This window comes from Thermobia domestica, chromosome 4, assembly GCF_964235325.1.
Source record: "Thermobia domestica chromosome 4, izTheDome1.hap1.1, whole genome shotgun sequence".
Taxonomy (NCBI): domain Eukaryota; kingdom Metazoa; phylum Arthropoda; class Insecta; order Zygentoma; family Lepismatidae; genus Thermobia; species Thermobia domestica.
Window position 1 is genome coordinate 296,741,383 of NC_137457.1, and position 16,383 is coordinate 296,757,765.

The 16,383-nt window shown below is 37.9% G+C and overlaps 1 protein-coding gene across 1 annotated transcript in view; it reads left to right on the plus strand.

Moving 5' to 3' along the window:
• The window catches only part of Dnali1 (Putative inner dynein arm light chain, axonemal Dnali1), a 31,503-nt gene extending 29,413 nt beyond the window's left edge, over nucleotides 1-2,090 (plus strand). The window contains exon 6 of the mRNA XM_081756288.1: nucleotides 1,507-2,090. Coding sequence (XP_081612414.1) covers nucleotides 1,507-1,542 — 36 coding nt within the window. The 3' untranslated portion in view covers nucleotides 1,543-2,090. The remainder of the gene's footprint in view (nucleotides 1-1,506) is intronic.
• The last annotated feature ends 14,293 nt before the right edge of the window (nucleotides 2,091-16,383 follow it).

Sequence of the window (16,383 nt, forward strand, 5' to 3'; positions counted from 1 at the left end):
GGGAAAGTATGGCGCTAAATTCGTTGTACAAAAGCAGAGGAGTGATTCCTGAAAGCAAAACAAACAAAAAAGTTCTAATAAATATAGGGCGAAAATCGCGTCGTTTACGTGTTATAAGCTGCCGAAAGCGTGGGAAAACAAAGTTTAGAGTTAAATATTGCACAAACTACTGAGCTTAGACATGATACGGCATGATATCACCAAAGGATTCTAACCTGCTCTATCCAGATTTGCAGTTTTCAGATTTGTGCAATGGCGGCACAAGGGATTCCCCAAAGGACGTTAGGGATTCCCGGACATTTTATGACGTAAATTGAGTTGACAAGAGTATGTAAAAGACGTCTCACTACTTGGAAATAATACCACGTGGCAGGTCAAAACACATACACGCAGATAAAAGATGGCGGATAAGGTAATTATCCCTGTGCGTGGTTGCATACCTCCTTAAAAAGTACTAGTAAAGACGTTGTGCAAGATTTCACTGGAAACGTCACGTCACTACAATGTAAAAATACGTACAACACAAGTCGATAGGTAACAGCAAATGAAGAAATTGAGATTAGTAATCTGCTCATATTAATGACATCCGAATTCTTTACAAGACGACCAGTTATTGATTGAGAAAGAGAAAGTACTCTAGTCTCATTTGTGTGATGTACTGATTGAAATGAATGTGCTCAAAGAGTTATGTGTATTATTATTATTATTATTATTACGCGTTCTTTGTCTCATAACAGTAGTTGTTCAATTCCTGTAGTATTAAAGGTAGAACGCGTTCTCAAAAGTGTTGCAATATCATTAATATGAGCAGATTAGCAATCGGAATTTCTTTCTGTTACCTATCAACTTGTGTTGTACGTATTTTTACATTGTAGCGACGTGACGTTTCCAGTGAAATCTTGCACAACGTCTTTACTGGTACTTTTTAAGGAGGTATGCAACCACGCACAGTGATCAAATTATCTTATTCGCCATCTTTTATCTGCGTGTATGTGTTTTGACCTGCCACGTGGTATTATTTCCAGGTAGTGAGACGTCTTTTACATACTCTTGTCAACTCAATTTACGTCATAAAATGTCCGGGAATCCCTAACGTCCTTTGGGGAATCCCTTGCGCCGCCATTGTACAAATCTGAAAACTGCAAATCTGCATAGAGCAGATTAGGGTCCTTTGATGATATCATGTCGTATCACGTCTAGGCTCAGTGGTTTGTGCAATATTTAACTCTAAAGTTGGTTTTCCCACGCTTTCGGCAGCTTATAACACGTAAACGACGCGATTTTTCGCTCTATGTTTATTAGAACTTTTTTGTTTGTTTTGCTCTCAGGAATCACCTCTCTGCTTTTGTACAACGAATTTAGCGCCATACTGTATGTCCAAAATGAAATGTATTCTCCCCGTGCGAAGAACGGATATTCTGCTAGTAGTTGTATAAAAAGCTTTCTTTTTGGACTACGAATAATGTTTAGAACTTTTAAATAATATTTTCTCTTTTTTTTTTTCAGTCGCAATTGGAAGGAATTATCGCTCCGAAGAAATAACCAGAAAGAATCCTCATTCAAATGACGGAACCTAGATTGTTACTGGCGTTAATATTGTAAAATATGTGCAGGTGCAATTTTACTCCTGACTTGCTTTCTTCAAAAGAAGAACCTTCTGTCAATTTCCTTAAATGTATGAAGAAGCTGACGTCAGTCTATAAACATATTTATACATAATTAGTGGATACACTTTCGAAGTGCTTTATAAATTTTGTACGAATACTTAGCTGATATTCGGCACGACCGAAAATTATTTTACTCTAGAATATAATACATTTGTGCTAAAACGAAATCTGACATGCAGTTGATCGCTAGTGTGTAACGTAATATTCATTTAATATTATTAATTGGATTCAATTTATGGTGGGGTGGGGAAAGATAAAAAATGTTTGATAACACTTTAGTGCAAGTATATATAATACGTATGGAATGTATGTATTAAGAAAAATAAATAGTAAATCTAGATCATTTTTGTTATGAAACAATGTGTGATTTATGTAGTAGATTTGATGTACTTGCGTAAAGGAATTAAGAATAATCAGTGGTGTAACTACAATGGAGCGCAGGGTCGGCGTGAAGGGGGGTCGAACCGTGCCACCGCCCAGGGCGGCAAGTCTAATGAGCGGCAAAATTTGAAAAGAAACGAATACTATCAAAATATAATGCTTCGTAATAAGCCCAAATGGAAAAATAAAATTGTGTTCACCTGAGATGTATACGAACTTATTTTAATCACATTCAGGAAAATACTCACTCAGGAAATTAAGAGCATTCCCCCATATTTTCAATTATCACATTACTGGTCATAGGTATCTCGTTCAATATTTCCCTTGCAGCGGCGTAGATAAGATTCTCAGCTAGGATGGATAAGATTATCAAGGTTTCTTTTATATTTTTTTTTCTATTTAGCAATATTCTAACGCTCCACTCCAAATTGGTAGAACTCTTTGCATGTTTGACAGCGTCATCGCCGAACGCATTAAAAGAACCATGGGTGGACAAAATAAATACCACCATTACTTAGGAAAAGATGTTTAAAATGAATTATTCAAATTCTTAGTGAACAAATAAAAAGTAAAATACTGTCTTTGTTGAGAGCTGCAAACTATTATAATACTAGACTGTACGCCCGATATTTCTGATATAGAGCAAATGACAATAATCATTCGTTTTGTACCAATTAGGGGAAAGTGGGGGAATGCCACGCTACGAGGGAATACCACGCACCCTATTTTCTCAGTTGTAATGCTTCGAAACTGATTCAGATTAGTGCTACTATCTAGTTTAGACTATGAAAGACATATTGCATCAGTGAGGCGCCAGTTGCTGCTAGGTGTGGTTCATGGCATGACGAAATGCTGTTTTGCTGTAATTTCTTCTAATTTACTTCGTTCACAGATTTAGAAGTATGTATTGCAATACTTCGTTGATTTTTATATTGTGTATACAGTGTTTTAGCTTTGTCTGTTAGTAGTAAGTTCGTGCTAAATATATTTATATGAAACGACGTGAAACGGCTGAAGGTCCAAATTTTCTTTCTCGGCTTGGAATGGGGGAATTGCACGCATGTCGTTCATTGTGCGTGGTATTGCCCCTTCACGAAGCAGTTATCAAAAAAGTTTATACTGCGTTTCTTTTCCCTGTTTATGTATATTGCAGATGTCATGATACTAGGCAAACAGAAAAATGCAAATGGACATTGGAACAGCTGCCAAACGCCATAGGAGCAATAAATGACGAAAGAAAAATTAGAAAGGTAGCAAATGTTTTTGGGATACATGAGGCTACATTAAGAACAGAAATGAAAGTTGGGACTGTCTGTTCTAAGAAAATGGGAATAAAAGTTGTATTCAGCTCTACACAAAAAGTGGAACTTGCTGGTCACGCTTTACATTTAGCCAAGTTGTTTTGCGGAATGTCTCCAATTGAACTACGCAGAATAGCTTATGAATACGCAGAAGCTAATAATATAAAACACAATTTGAATAAAGAAAGTCGACTTACTGGGAAAGATTGGTTGGAATTGTTTTTAAAGAACAATTCAACGATAATATTAAAGAAACCTGAAGCAATTAGTATTAACAGGGTCGACGAATTCAATGAAGAAGAGGTGAAAGGGTATTTTAAGAACCTGACAGAAGTTACCGAAAAATATTTTTTTTGCAAAGATTCGATCTTTAACATTGACGAAACAGGTATACTCACAGTATAGACAACAGGGCATATTTTGGATCCAAAGGGAGTGAAACAGCTCGGAGCACTAATATCATGGGAAAGGGGTAAAACCGTTACAAAGCTGCCAGGTCTTACATACCCCCTATGTTTATTTACCCAAGAAAACGTATGTCACCTCAGCTGCAAAAAGAACAATCTAGTGGATCTATATATTCGTGGGTGGAGCAATGAATCTAGTGGCTGTAACATTTTGCTCTTTTTGCGAAACAGATAACAGGTGATCCAGTCCTACTTATTTTGGACGATCATACGAATCATATTTCATTAGAAATTTACAATTTTTGTAAGGAGAAAAGAATTGTTATGGTTACAATAGCACCGTATACTTCACATAAACTTCAACCGCTAGACATCACTTTGTTTTGTTTCCCTTAAAACATATTTTAACCAAGAATGCACACTGTTTGCGAAGCGCTACGTTAATTTCTTCATATGACTTAGCTGAGATCTTCAATAGAGCTTATCTGAAAGCAGCAAATATGAAGAAAGCTGTTAATGGTTTTAAACAAGCGGGTATTTGCCGGACACTTTTAGAAAAGAAGATTTTGAAGCTACTTAGGAACTCCAGGCCGTAGAACTTGAAGATGAAAGAGAGACTTCTGAAGCAGAGGCGTCATTTAGGGGGGGGCAGAGAGGGGCATTTCCCCCCCTGAGTTTGAGATTTATATAGATGTTATCAATAGAGTAGTAGTAAGTCAGTGAAAAACGCGAAATTTTACTTATATCAAGGGATCTTTCCCCCCCAAGCCAAATCTAAAATGACGCTACTGTTCTGAAGAAGTGAATTCCCAATTGCTTTCCAGTACTCAAACTAATATAGGTCTACGCCAAAATGAAGAACTATCTTCCACGAAAATAGAGCTAAATCGAGAACATCAACTACCCGGAACATCATCACATAAGTTACCATTGCTTGTCCAACCGTCTTCTTTACAAAATAAGGCTGTGAAAGTCTCGCAATTTTTTTCCTTTCCCCAGGCCTGCCAAGTCAACTCCTCGAAATAACAAAAAAGCGTTCAGAAATCTTAATCTCTACTTCAATCAAACGAATATTGGAAGATGCTGAATTCAGAAAGAGCAGTAAGCGAAGAAAGCAAAGTTGAGAAGAAAACTCGAAAATTCGATGTTGGTGGAAAACATGAAGACAACCTGGGGAAACAAATTAGAAGTAGACCTAAACGTACAGTCAACAAAAAACTAAAGTTTTTGGAAAGTGATTCTGATGCTTCACGTTAAGGAATTTGCGCTAGTAATTAATGCGTGTCATTACCCGATGAAATGCGTGGGATTACCCGATGTGGTGGGGAATACCACGCGTTTCTCGTTTTCCACAAAATTTATTTTTACAGAACCTATGAAAATCAAGGAGCACTACCAATGACCGAATATGAAAGTAGAATGATTAAGTTACAACATACATTTTCCTCGTGTTAATTTGTTTGATTTCTAGTGAGATATTGGAAAAAGTACCTTAAGTGCGTGGTATTCCCCCACTTTCCCCTACATACAGAATGCCTTGTACAAATTTTCGAACACGTTCTTGGTTTCGTACCGGTAACAGACATCACTGGTCTAGGACTGACAGAAGTAATAATTAAACAACAAAAGGAAATGAACATTCCCATCGAAGACGTGAGGGCCAAGGATATGAAATGGTTCCACTATGAAAGACAAACATTCAGGTATTCAGAAGAGAATTTTAGAAATAAATTCTCGAGTCTTCTACGGTACGTTCCTTGCAGTAGTCATTCACTAAACCTTGTCGTTAACCATATTGCCACATCTCTCAGTATGCCATTTCATCTTTTTGTATAGTTAAAAAAGTTTATGAGTTTTTCTGCATCTGTTCAACGTTGGGCCATACTACAGGAACAAAGGAACATATTAGCAGTCTCAGTTTAAAACCATTAAGCACCACAAGGTGGGAGAGCCGAATTGATGCTCTGACTCCACTTAGATATCAAATATGGGAGATTTATGATGCCTTACTTCAAATAAGTAACGACAACAGAACAGATAGAATGGTCGCAGACGATGATCTGTGTATAGCACACCAGCTGCTTGAGTTTCCTTTGCTCACTCGTTATCTGGTATGACTTTTTACTCCACCAGTGTTCGAAGTGGGAAAAAAAGCAGAGGCGGTATGTTTTATTATGATTTTGACTCAATATGCCCGCTATTTAAATATTGTCTTGATCACTGAAAAACCAGAGACGGTATGTCCTCATTACTGAAAAACCAGAGGCGGTATGGCATACCACCGCATACCGTCTCACTTCGACCACTGTACTCCACATAAACATAGTAAGCCAAAATCTCCAAAGCATTGAGTCTAATGTGTTGGATGCAGTCGGGTTTCTTGAAAATATATCTATTTTCAGAGGAGCAGAAATGATGCAAAGTTTCAATCTTACTTAGTTGATGCGATGGACTTGACATCAGCATTAGATATGGATACGGATAGGTAATACAGTGCAAGCTCGAAGTCGAAAACAGAGGAGACAATTTCAGTACGATCGATTTTCTTTACGATATAAGTAATCTTAAAGATATGCCACCTGAACTTTTGTCTGAAAAGTGTACTAAACTTGCCAGCATTTTAACACACGAAGAATCGAAAAATATTAACCCCAGTAATTTGGAAAACGAACTGAAAGTAGGATTTAGATTTCTGGGCTTTCGGCATCTAAGGCCATTTAGCCCGTCACGATTTGAGGGATGACGTCCCTCGGCGAGCACACAATCCGGAGAAAGGGAAGGAAGAAAGAATTGGGGAAGGAAGGAAGCGGTCTGGGACATATAAGTTAGGTACCACCCCGGCATTTGCCTGGTGTGAATGAGGAAAACCCAGGAAAACCTCATTTAGGGTGGCTGGCCTGAAAAGCGTGTTACACTTTTTCGACCGAGTGACCTCACCGGGAATCGAACCCGGGACCGCTCGCACCGAAGGCGAGAGCATTAGCGACTACGCTACGCGGTGTCACAGCGAACTGAAAGTGTTATTCGCTATAATTAAACCTAAAAGTTCACTAAAAGAGACTTTAAAATTAATTAAGGAACATGAGTTTGTTCCCAATATCAGTGTTGCACTTAGGATTTTGTTAACTTTACCGGTAACAGTGGCAAGTAGAGAAAGAAGTTTTTCGAAACTTAAGCTTATTAAAAACTATCTACGTTGTTCCGTGTCTGAAATACACTTGAGTGGTTTATCGATGATATCAATAGAACGCGAATTGGCTGAAACATTGGTCTACGTGAATGTGTTATAGGAATTTGCGCATATCGAAGCAAGAAAAGTTTCTTTCAATTAAGATATGTTAAATTTATGTACGTCTATTGTGTTTTTAGTAGAAGGCTTAGGCTAATCACTTAGTTTTGCCGTAATATCTGATTTACTATATTATCTTCATACTCCATACTCTATTGGAAACATCTTTTGATATAAAATAAGCTTAAAAATTAAAATTCTAAAGTTTTGACTAAAGTATATTTTTTAATTTTATTTTCTGCATGCGCTGCTGTATATCACAGATATAGGCCTACTGCAAAATCGAACATACTGAATATTGTGTCATGTATGGAGTCGTTTAAATATTACGTAAGCATTCGAGAGAGGAGTTCAATATTTTGTTTACTTTTTCATTTCATATATGTTTTTAAATGGGCATCTTACTTTTTCGTGATACTTGAGCGTCTTCTGTCAAAATAAGGTTTGCAGATTAAAGGGGCGGCATGTGAAAGTACCGCCCAGGGCGGCAAAACTGCTAGCGCCGGCCCTGATGGAGCGAATGGAGCAGTTGCTCAAGGGCGCACAGTAAAGGGACGCAAGGACGAAAAAAAAAAAAAAAGAATACGGAAAACTGTTACTTATGCAAAAAACGATGGAAAACATTTCAAAAGGTACACTATGACTATTAGCAGTTAATTGGCAACAGCCGATACTGGAGGAAGGTTCAGGAATTTTTGAGGGGGCGCAGGTCTGAAAAATAACCTTGAGACATTTATCGATATTTGGTTCATTAGCTAAAAATGTGGACTGCAGTGCTTCATAATACTTATTTATCTCCGCCCTTCTGGAGGCAGCATTGAGGAATGCCATGTTGTTCAACACGAGAGAATCCAGGATTACCATGAGCTGAAAACGCATATATTATCTACAATGAGTGGAGAACGCACTCAGAATCTTCCTTTCGAGAGAAATTTTAAAACTTTTTCCCCCACAGTCTTTGAACAAGCGCTTCATTAGGGACTAATTTATATATTTTACTCCTCAAGGAGGGGCGCGCGAGCCCCACGCCTCCTTTCTGGATTCCCACTGGGCGATACCCGGAAGTAGTAGTCCCCCCCGTATATCTCGCCGAGTCAGCAAAAATTTTCTCGATTCTGATTGGCTGAGAGAGGTCACGTGACGTTAGGCCCCGCCCACGCGGGAAATTCAAATTTTCAGGTCACGTGGTATGACGTCATGAGTCACCCTGCGGGGAAATCCCTCATTCTCTTTTATGACTAGGATTTTTGAAATTTGTTCCCTTTTACGGGTAAGATGTGTGATTCTGATTGGTTGATAGCTGTCACGTGATTTTAGACCCTGCGATATTTGAAATTCGTTCCCTTTTACGGGTAAGATGAGTGTTTATGATTGGCTGACAGAGGTCACGTGATCTTAGGCCCTGGGATTTTTAAAATTCGTTGCCTTTTATGGGTAAGATGAGTGGTTTGGTACCTTGAATTTGATTGGTTGATAGAGGTCACGTGATCTTAAGCCCCTGTGACTTTTGAAATTTGTTCCCTTTTTACGAGTAAGATGAGTGCTTTGGTACCTCGATTCTGATTGGCCGACAGAGGTCACATGATCTTAGACCCACCACACACCCCATGAGTGAAATATAGAGCGATATGTCGGTGATCACCCTAGACCTGTATTTTAGAATTTTGTTCCCTTTTTATGGTTATCCTTAAAGTTCCCATGAAGGGTTCAACCTCCTCCTTAAATAACCCTTTTATGGTATGATATTGTACTGAAGTTTACATTAAATATTATCGTTCTCTCTTTGACAGATAAGATGATTCTTACCTTGATGGAGATCCTGTCCTTGAATTAGTAGCCTATGTCTCTGGAAGTAACAATGGTGAAAGAGGGGTGTTGCTTGTAGATTTCTTATAACACATTGTTGTGAGTTTAAGCGATTTATTGCTCAGTAAGCACTTCATTAATGGAAACAGTGTTGCCAGATTTTTCTTACCTAAACTGCTCCGATTCTTTTCGAAACGGTTCCGCAGAGTGCAAGAAATTTTAAACTAAAAAATTTTTCGAACTAAAAAATTTTAAACAAAAATTTTCAAACAAAAAATTTTCGAACTAAAAATTTTGAAACAAAAAAGTTTCAAACAAAAAATTTTCGAACCCAAAAAAAATTCGAACTAAAAAAATTAAAAATTTTTCGAACTAAAACATTTTTTAAAAACAAAAGTTTCGAACTAAAGATGTAAATCACATCTAAAAAATTTTCAAATCAAACTTTTTATCGAACCAAACTTTTAAAATTTTCGAACTAGAAATTGAAACCGAGTTTTAGAAAAATCCTAAGAAATGTTTCTCCAGGAATCGAACTCAGGTCTTTCAAACCAAAGATGTGTATGCTAACCGCTTAAATGAATTTGGTTTTAATCGATCTTGGTGGGTTTCGAACCATGGTCCTTGAAAAGGATACACATATACTTTAAGAAAATAAATCTGACAGTGTAACACTTCTCAAATCAAACTTTTTATCGAACTAAACTTTTAAAATTTTCGAACTAGAAATTTAAACCAAGTTTTAGAAAAATCCTAAGAAATGTTTCTCCAGGAATCGAACTCAGGTCTTTCAAACCAAAGACGTGTATCCTAACCGCTTAGCTATGAATGAATTCGGTTTTAATCGTGCTTGGTGGGTTTCGAACCATGGTTCTTGAAAAGGATACACATATACTTTAAGAAAATAAATCTGACAGTGTAACGCTTCTCAAATCAAACTTTTTATCGAACTAAACTTTTAAAATTTTCGAACTAGAAATTGAAACCAAGTTTTTGAAAAATCCTAAGAAATGTTTCTCCAGGAATCGAACTCAGGTCTTTCAAACCAAAGACGTGTATCCTAACCGCTTAGCTATGAATGAATTCGGATTTAATTATGCTTGGTGGGTTTCGAACCATGGTTCTTGAAAAGGATACACATATACTTTAAGAAAATAAATCTGACAGTGTAACGTGGATTAAAATAAAATGCTGATAGACTTCTTTGTGTGACGACATAGAAGCACATATGATTGAAAAAATGCAAACGTCAGCGGATCGCATTACTTTAGTTTTACTACGAACGTGTCAGCATGATTCATGGAAAAAAGCAAACATTGACATTCTCGTATGGAATATGAGGAAAATGAAATGTCGTCACAGTTACGACAAGTAGTGACATGATCCTGGCAGAAGGGAATTGGCATCGGAATTGCGATACTAGATGTTGTAACTATTGAGAAACGTGAATGACGTCACGATCGAATGTTACACATCGTTTTGGTTCGTGATTCATGACAAGAGCAGCGAGCGTTTTGATTGGTTCGTTGTGATGTCATTTTATAAATTTCCTCGTTTCTGATTGGCTGACGGTGACGTCGTTTTCACAACGACCTAAATAAAAATCTAAATTTCATTTTTCAAATCCTACATCGCTCTCAACTATCGTGTGAAGAAGATCTCCTTTTAAAAGTGTCTTTATTTAAGAAGCTTCATTGCACCGACTTTTTGTTCATTGAATTTGAGGTAAGTTCAGTGAGATTTTATTTGTCACCCAAGATTCCAAAATCATTTTTATTTCATATTTGTGGGGTGAATCACTCATACACTGTTTTACTTTTAGTACGAAATATTTAGACTATGAAGAAATTAGTGGAATGGGAAAGTGGGAGTACGAATCAGGAACCTCCACACATTAGAAGTAAGCACGATAAACGATATGGTTTAGCGTCCCTTCAGCGAGCACCCGTCGGGAATTGAACCATGGCCAGAAAAATGTGTGCGCTTAGTTTTGAAAAGAATGCATTACAAAATTTCAGAAACTATGTCTGAGAATAATATGGTTCGATTCCCTTTGAAACCATTAGCGTCCCCCCCTTCAGCTTAACGTGATATTCGAGCAACCGCCCGAGATTGAACATGGGCCAGAGGTGTGTACGTCAATCATTTAGCTTAGTTTTGAAAAGAATGTATGATAACGCATGAGAATATTAAATTTCAGAAAAGGCTTGACAGCGATCCGATGTGGAAAGCAAACCCCACCGAGGATTGAACCAGGACCTTCCATATCCGAACCATGTACGCTAACCGCTTAAATAAAAAGGAGTGCATGAATATTTGGTTAAAAAGATTTACGCTATACAGATTTTGTTTTGACAATTACGTATGTGTATCGTTAATGGTTGGTGAATCTCTTCAACTTGCAAACGCATCATTTAAAGGTCGTTGTGAGTGGGAAAAAATGCTTACGCGTACTTTGTCACATCTCAGTACTGTTGAAACATTCATTCATTCATGCATTCTTTTTTTTATCACTATAGAATGGTAGGTCAGTTACATGCTACAGCAATAAAACACACATTTCAGTAACATAATTATTTAAAAAAACTTTGATTTCTAGTACATGTGCTTTCATAATGAGATTCTGAACGTCACCGCCAGGGAATCAAACTCAGGACCTTTACATGAATTGCTTAGTTAATTATTTATCATGAATGTTATGATTTCCTGGGCTAAGCAGTTAGCATACGTACCTTTGGCGTGGGAGACCAGGGTTCGATTCCCGGCGGGAGCTCATGTGGTTCGGATTCCACGTTAATCAGTAGGTCCACGTCTCATATAGCCTCGCTGCTGAAAGGGACGCTAAACTAAAAAATCAAAAAATCAACTCAAATTCACGCTGCTCAATTCCTTTTTTCCCATTACATATTTGTTTTACCGTACCTGTTTGTTGTTTTCATTTTTAATCATGGTCCAATCGGGTTTTACTGTTCGCAATGAAATCTCTCGTCATTATAGACGATTTATGTACGTTTATGTATTATGAGGGGTGCACGTCAGCCATTTAGCTTAGTTTTGAAAAGAATGTATGATAACGCGTGAGAATATTAAATTACAGAAAAGGCTTGACATGCCCCTGACGTGGAAAGCAAACCCACCGAGGCTTGAACCAGGGACTTCCACGTCCGAACCATGTACGCTAACCGCTTAGTCACAATAATAATAAAAAAAATACGCTATACAGATTTTGTTTCGACAATTACGTATGTGTATCGTTAATGTTTGATGAGTCTCTTCAACTTGCAAACGCATCATTTAAAGGTCGTTGTGAGTGGAAAAAAAAATGCTGACGCGTACTTTGTCACATCTCAGTACTGTTGAAACATTCATTCATTTCATGCATTCTTTTTTTATCACTATAGAATGGTAGGTCAGTTACATGCTACAGCAATAAAATACACATTTCAGTAACATAATTATTTAAAAAAAACTTTGATTTCTAGTACACGTGCTTTCATAATGAGATTCTAAACGTCACCGCCAGGAATCAAACTTAGGACCTTTACATGAATTGTTTAGTTAAGAATTTATCATGAATGTTATCAGGTGATTAAGATTTTTCTTTCTTCTTTTCTTTTGTAGTAAATTCACGCTGCTCAACTCCTTTTTTCCCCACATTACATATTTGTTTTACCGTACCTGTTTGTTTGTTTTCTCCTTTTATTAATATGGCCGAATCGGGTTTTATTGTTCGCAATGAAATCACTCGTCATTATAGACGATTTAACATTGAGGGCAGAATGCTCGAAGTTCAATTCAATGCACCGCCCGTAGGAACCGATATCATACAGTATGTACATAATAGTTTCCAAGCAATGCTGGACCATTTGTTAGCCAATGTCGACGATGAGGCGATGGTTGGTTTATCAGTAATATCACCACGGAATACCAATAAACCGTTTTGGGTGAGTTTTCGCCAAGCACGAAACTTGACACTGGAAACGATGTGGGCCTCCTTTGAAAGAGTGTTACAAAGTAACAATGCATTTCTCCTGCACGAACCATTCACGGTTCATTTTCACCGTGTGGATATTCCACGTGGCTATGGCGGTTTGCGGCAAGGAGTACTTCAAAATGAAGAATTGTTACGTTGCAAAAAAGGGATTGTACGTGTAAAAAATCAAGATTCAAGGTGCCTGGCGTACGCCCTTGTTATTGCTATTGGTCTGAAGGCATACAAGAATGTAGATGTAAAACGACATAAGCAGTATCAAAATCAGAGAAAATGTGTTGTGGACGATGAAGTCGATGCGCTATGTTCAAATGCAGGAGTGAATTTGGATCATGGTGCCAGTGTAAATGAAATTCGACAATTCCAGTCATACCTTAAAGAATATAAAATTACTGTGTATACCAGTTTCACAGGCCGTGACATCATGTACGAGGGACCGAACGATGAAAATCGCACTCCCATAAATTTGATTTGTTTGGCTGGCCATTTTGACATCATTCAATCTTTAACTGCTTGTTTTGCAACCAAGTTCTACTGTGAAGCGTGCCATAAAAAGTATAGTAAACGCAATGAGCATGTAAAAAATTGTCCTGTAACGTGCTCCAAATGTCTACAGAGACCCCTATGCGACAAGAATCAAACGCCGATATTATGCAACGACTGCAATCGTCAATTTTATGGGGAACAATGTTTTAACAATCATCGTAATATTGTATATCATCGTGGGGAACCTATATGCAAAATGGTGAAGCAATGTACTAGATGTTACAGAGTATATTCTTTTGTGCATACTGGACAACGACATCATGATTGCAATGAGATCTTTTGCAATGTTTGTAAGAAGATTGTTCCAGGATCCCATCAATGTTTTATGCTTCCTGATCGACAATGCTTGAAACCTGGTGTTCCTTCACTCATGCACGCAAAGAAAGCCTTATTGATATTCTATGATATAGAATCTATGCAGGACACGAATATTGGCGATAATACGTATGTACACATTCCAAATTTATTGGTTGCAGAACAAGTATGTTATGCATGTGTTGAAAACAATAATATCCAGCAGTCTTGCAGTACGTGTGGTCAGCGCCAGCATATTTTCCAAGGAGAGGATCCAGTTTATAATTTTCTTCAGTACTTGCGGGAACGGCGTCCCAATATAAATAGGATTTTCTGTGTCGCGCACAACGCTAAGGGATACGATGGACATTTTATTTTAAAGGCTATGGTAGAACAATGCCAATGGAGACCTGACGTCATATTAAATGGAACCAAGATACTGAGTTTAACGTTGAATAATCTGACGTTCATTGACTCGTTGAACTTCCTACCTATGGCATTAAGTAAATTGTCAAAAGCGTTCAATTTACCCGCAACCAAAGGCTACTTCCCGCATTTCTTCAACACCAAGGAGAATCAATCGTATATTGGACCACTTCCAGAAACGAAGTATTATGGTGCAGATGAAATGGCCGTCGAAGACAGAAACAAGTTCATGCAGTGGTACAACGATCATCGTAATGATACGTTTGATTTTCAGAAAGAAATTCTCAAGTATTGTATTCAAGATGTCAATGTACTGCGACAAGCATGCGTTTCGTTTATGACGTCATTTGAAACAGAAACCAAAGTGAATCCCTTCTTGGAGACGATCACGATTGCCAGTGCTTCTAATTTAGTATTCCGCCGGAATTTCCTTAAACCTAATACTATTGGAATTCTACCGGCACATGGCTATCGATGGAGAAGTACCCAATCGATCGCTGCAATACAATGGCTGGCCTACATTGAAAAAAGCGAAGGAAAACAAATCTTACATGCGGCCCGACAAAAAGAAGTGTTTATTGCGGGATTCCATGTTGATGGTTACTACCAAGATCCTGAGACGTTAGAGGAGCACGTCTACGAGCATGCCGGCTGTTTTTACCACGGGTGTAAAGTATGTTTTACTACAGGCCGTAATCAGCCCATCTACAACAATCCAGAAGACACCATGGAATTCCGTTATGAACGAACACAACGCAAAAATGCAAGACTGCGTGAATTGGGGTACATTGTACATGAAATGTGGGAGTGCGAATTTAATCAGTTCTTAAAACAAAATCCTGCAATGGCGACGTATCTGAAGAATCACCCGTACATGAACCGCAGACCATTAAATCCAAGAGATAGCTTTTTTGGAGGAAGGACCAATTGCGTGAAATTGTACCACCAAGTCGACGAAAAAGCGGGGGAAGTAATAAAATATTTCGATATTGTCTCACTTTATCCTTATGTAAATAAGTGTGCTAAATACCCTGTAGGCCATCCACGAATTTATCTACAGGGTGATGAAAATATACCACCAATAAATAAAGTCAATGGTCTAATCAAAATGTCGATATTACCAAGTCGCCATCTTTATCATGGTCTCCTGCCTTACCGATGTAACAAGAAACTACTCTTTCCACTGTGTGCTGCGTGTGCCGAAGAAATGAACCCAGACCCTACAGCAACGTGTACGCACAACGATCAGGAGCGATGCCTCACTGGAACTTGGGTATCATATGAAATCCAGAAAGCAATAGAATTAGGATATCAACCAGTGGAAATTTTTGAAATTTGGGACTATGACATTGAACAATATGATCCCATCACGAAAACAGGTGGCTTGTTCACGGAATATATCAATACATTTTTAAAATCAAAAATGGAAGCGTCTGGCTGGCACAGTTCCTGTGTGACCGAAGAAGACAAATCAAAATTCATACAAACCGTCCTGGAGCGTGAAGGTATTGCATTGGATCGGTCCAAAATTGAAAATAATCCTACACGAAGAAGTTTATCTAAGCTTTGTCTTAATGCTCTTTGGGGAAAACTTTCGCAAAGATCAAACTTTAGCCAGACCACAATTATTGATCGGCCGGAAGAATTTTATGAAAAACTCACTTCCCCCGACATTAAACTCCATCAAATTGTACCCATCAATGATACGATGTTGTATGCGTTCTGGGAGTACAATGAACATGTGCCTGTTCAAAACCGAAACACCAATGTCGTGTTAGGTGCATTTACAACATGTCAGGCACGTCTGGAACTGTACAAGTACCTGGAAATGTTGCAGGAACGTGTTTTATATTTCGACACGGATTCTGTAATATTTACGGAGAAGCCTGGAGAGCCAACCATTGAACCTTCAACGTACTTGGGATGCTTATCGAATGAGATGGAGTCTTACGGACCACGAGCATACATCAAGACATTTGTCAGTGGAGGACCGAAAAATTACAGCCTAGAAATATACAATCCGGATACCAACGTCACCAGTTACATATGTAAAATTAGAGGATTTACATTAAATTACAATGCAGGACAACAATTAAATTTCAATACGCTAAAAGAAATGATTACAAATCAATGCCGTGGACAAGTCACCATCACTATCCCCCATAAGATATGCAGAACCAAAGACCATACCATCGTCACACGCAAAGAAGAAAAAATGTACAGTATCCAGTACACAAAACGTCGATTTAAAGAAATCAATTCTTATGATACGGTT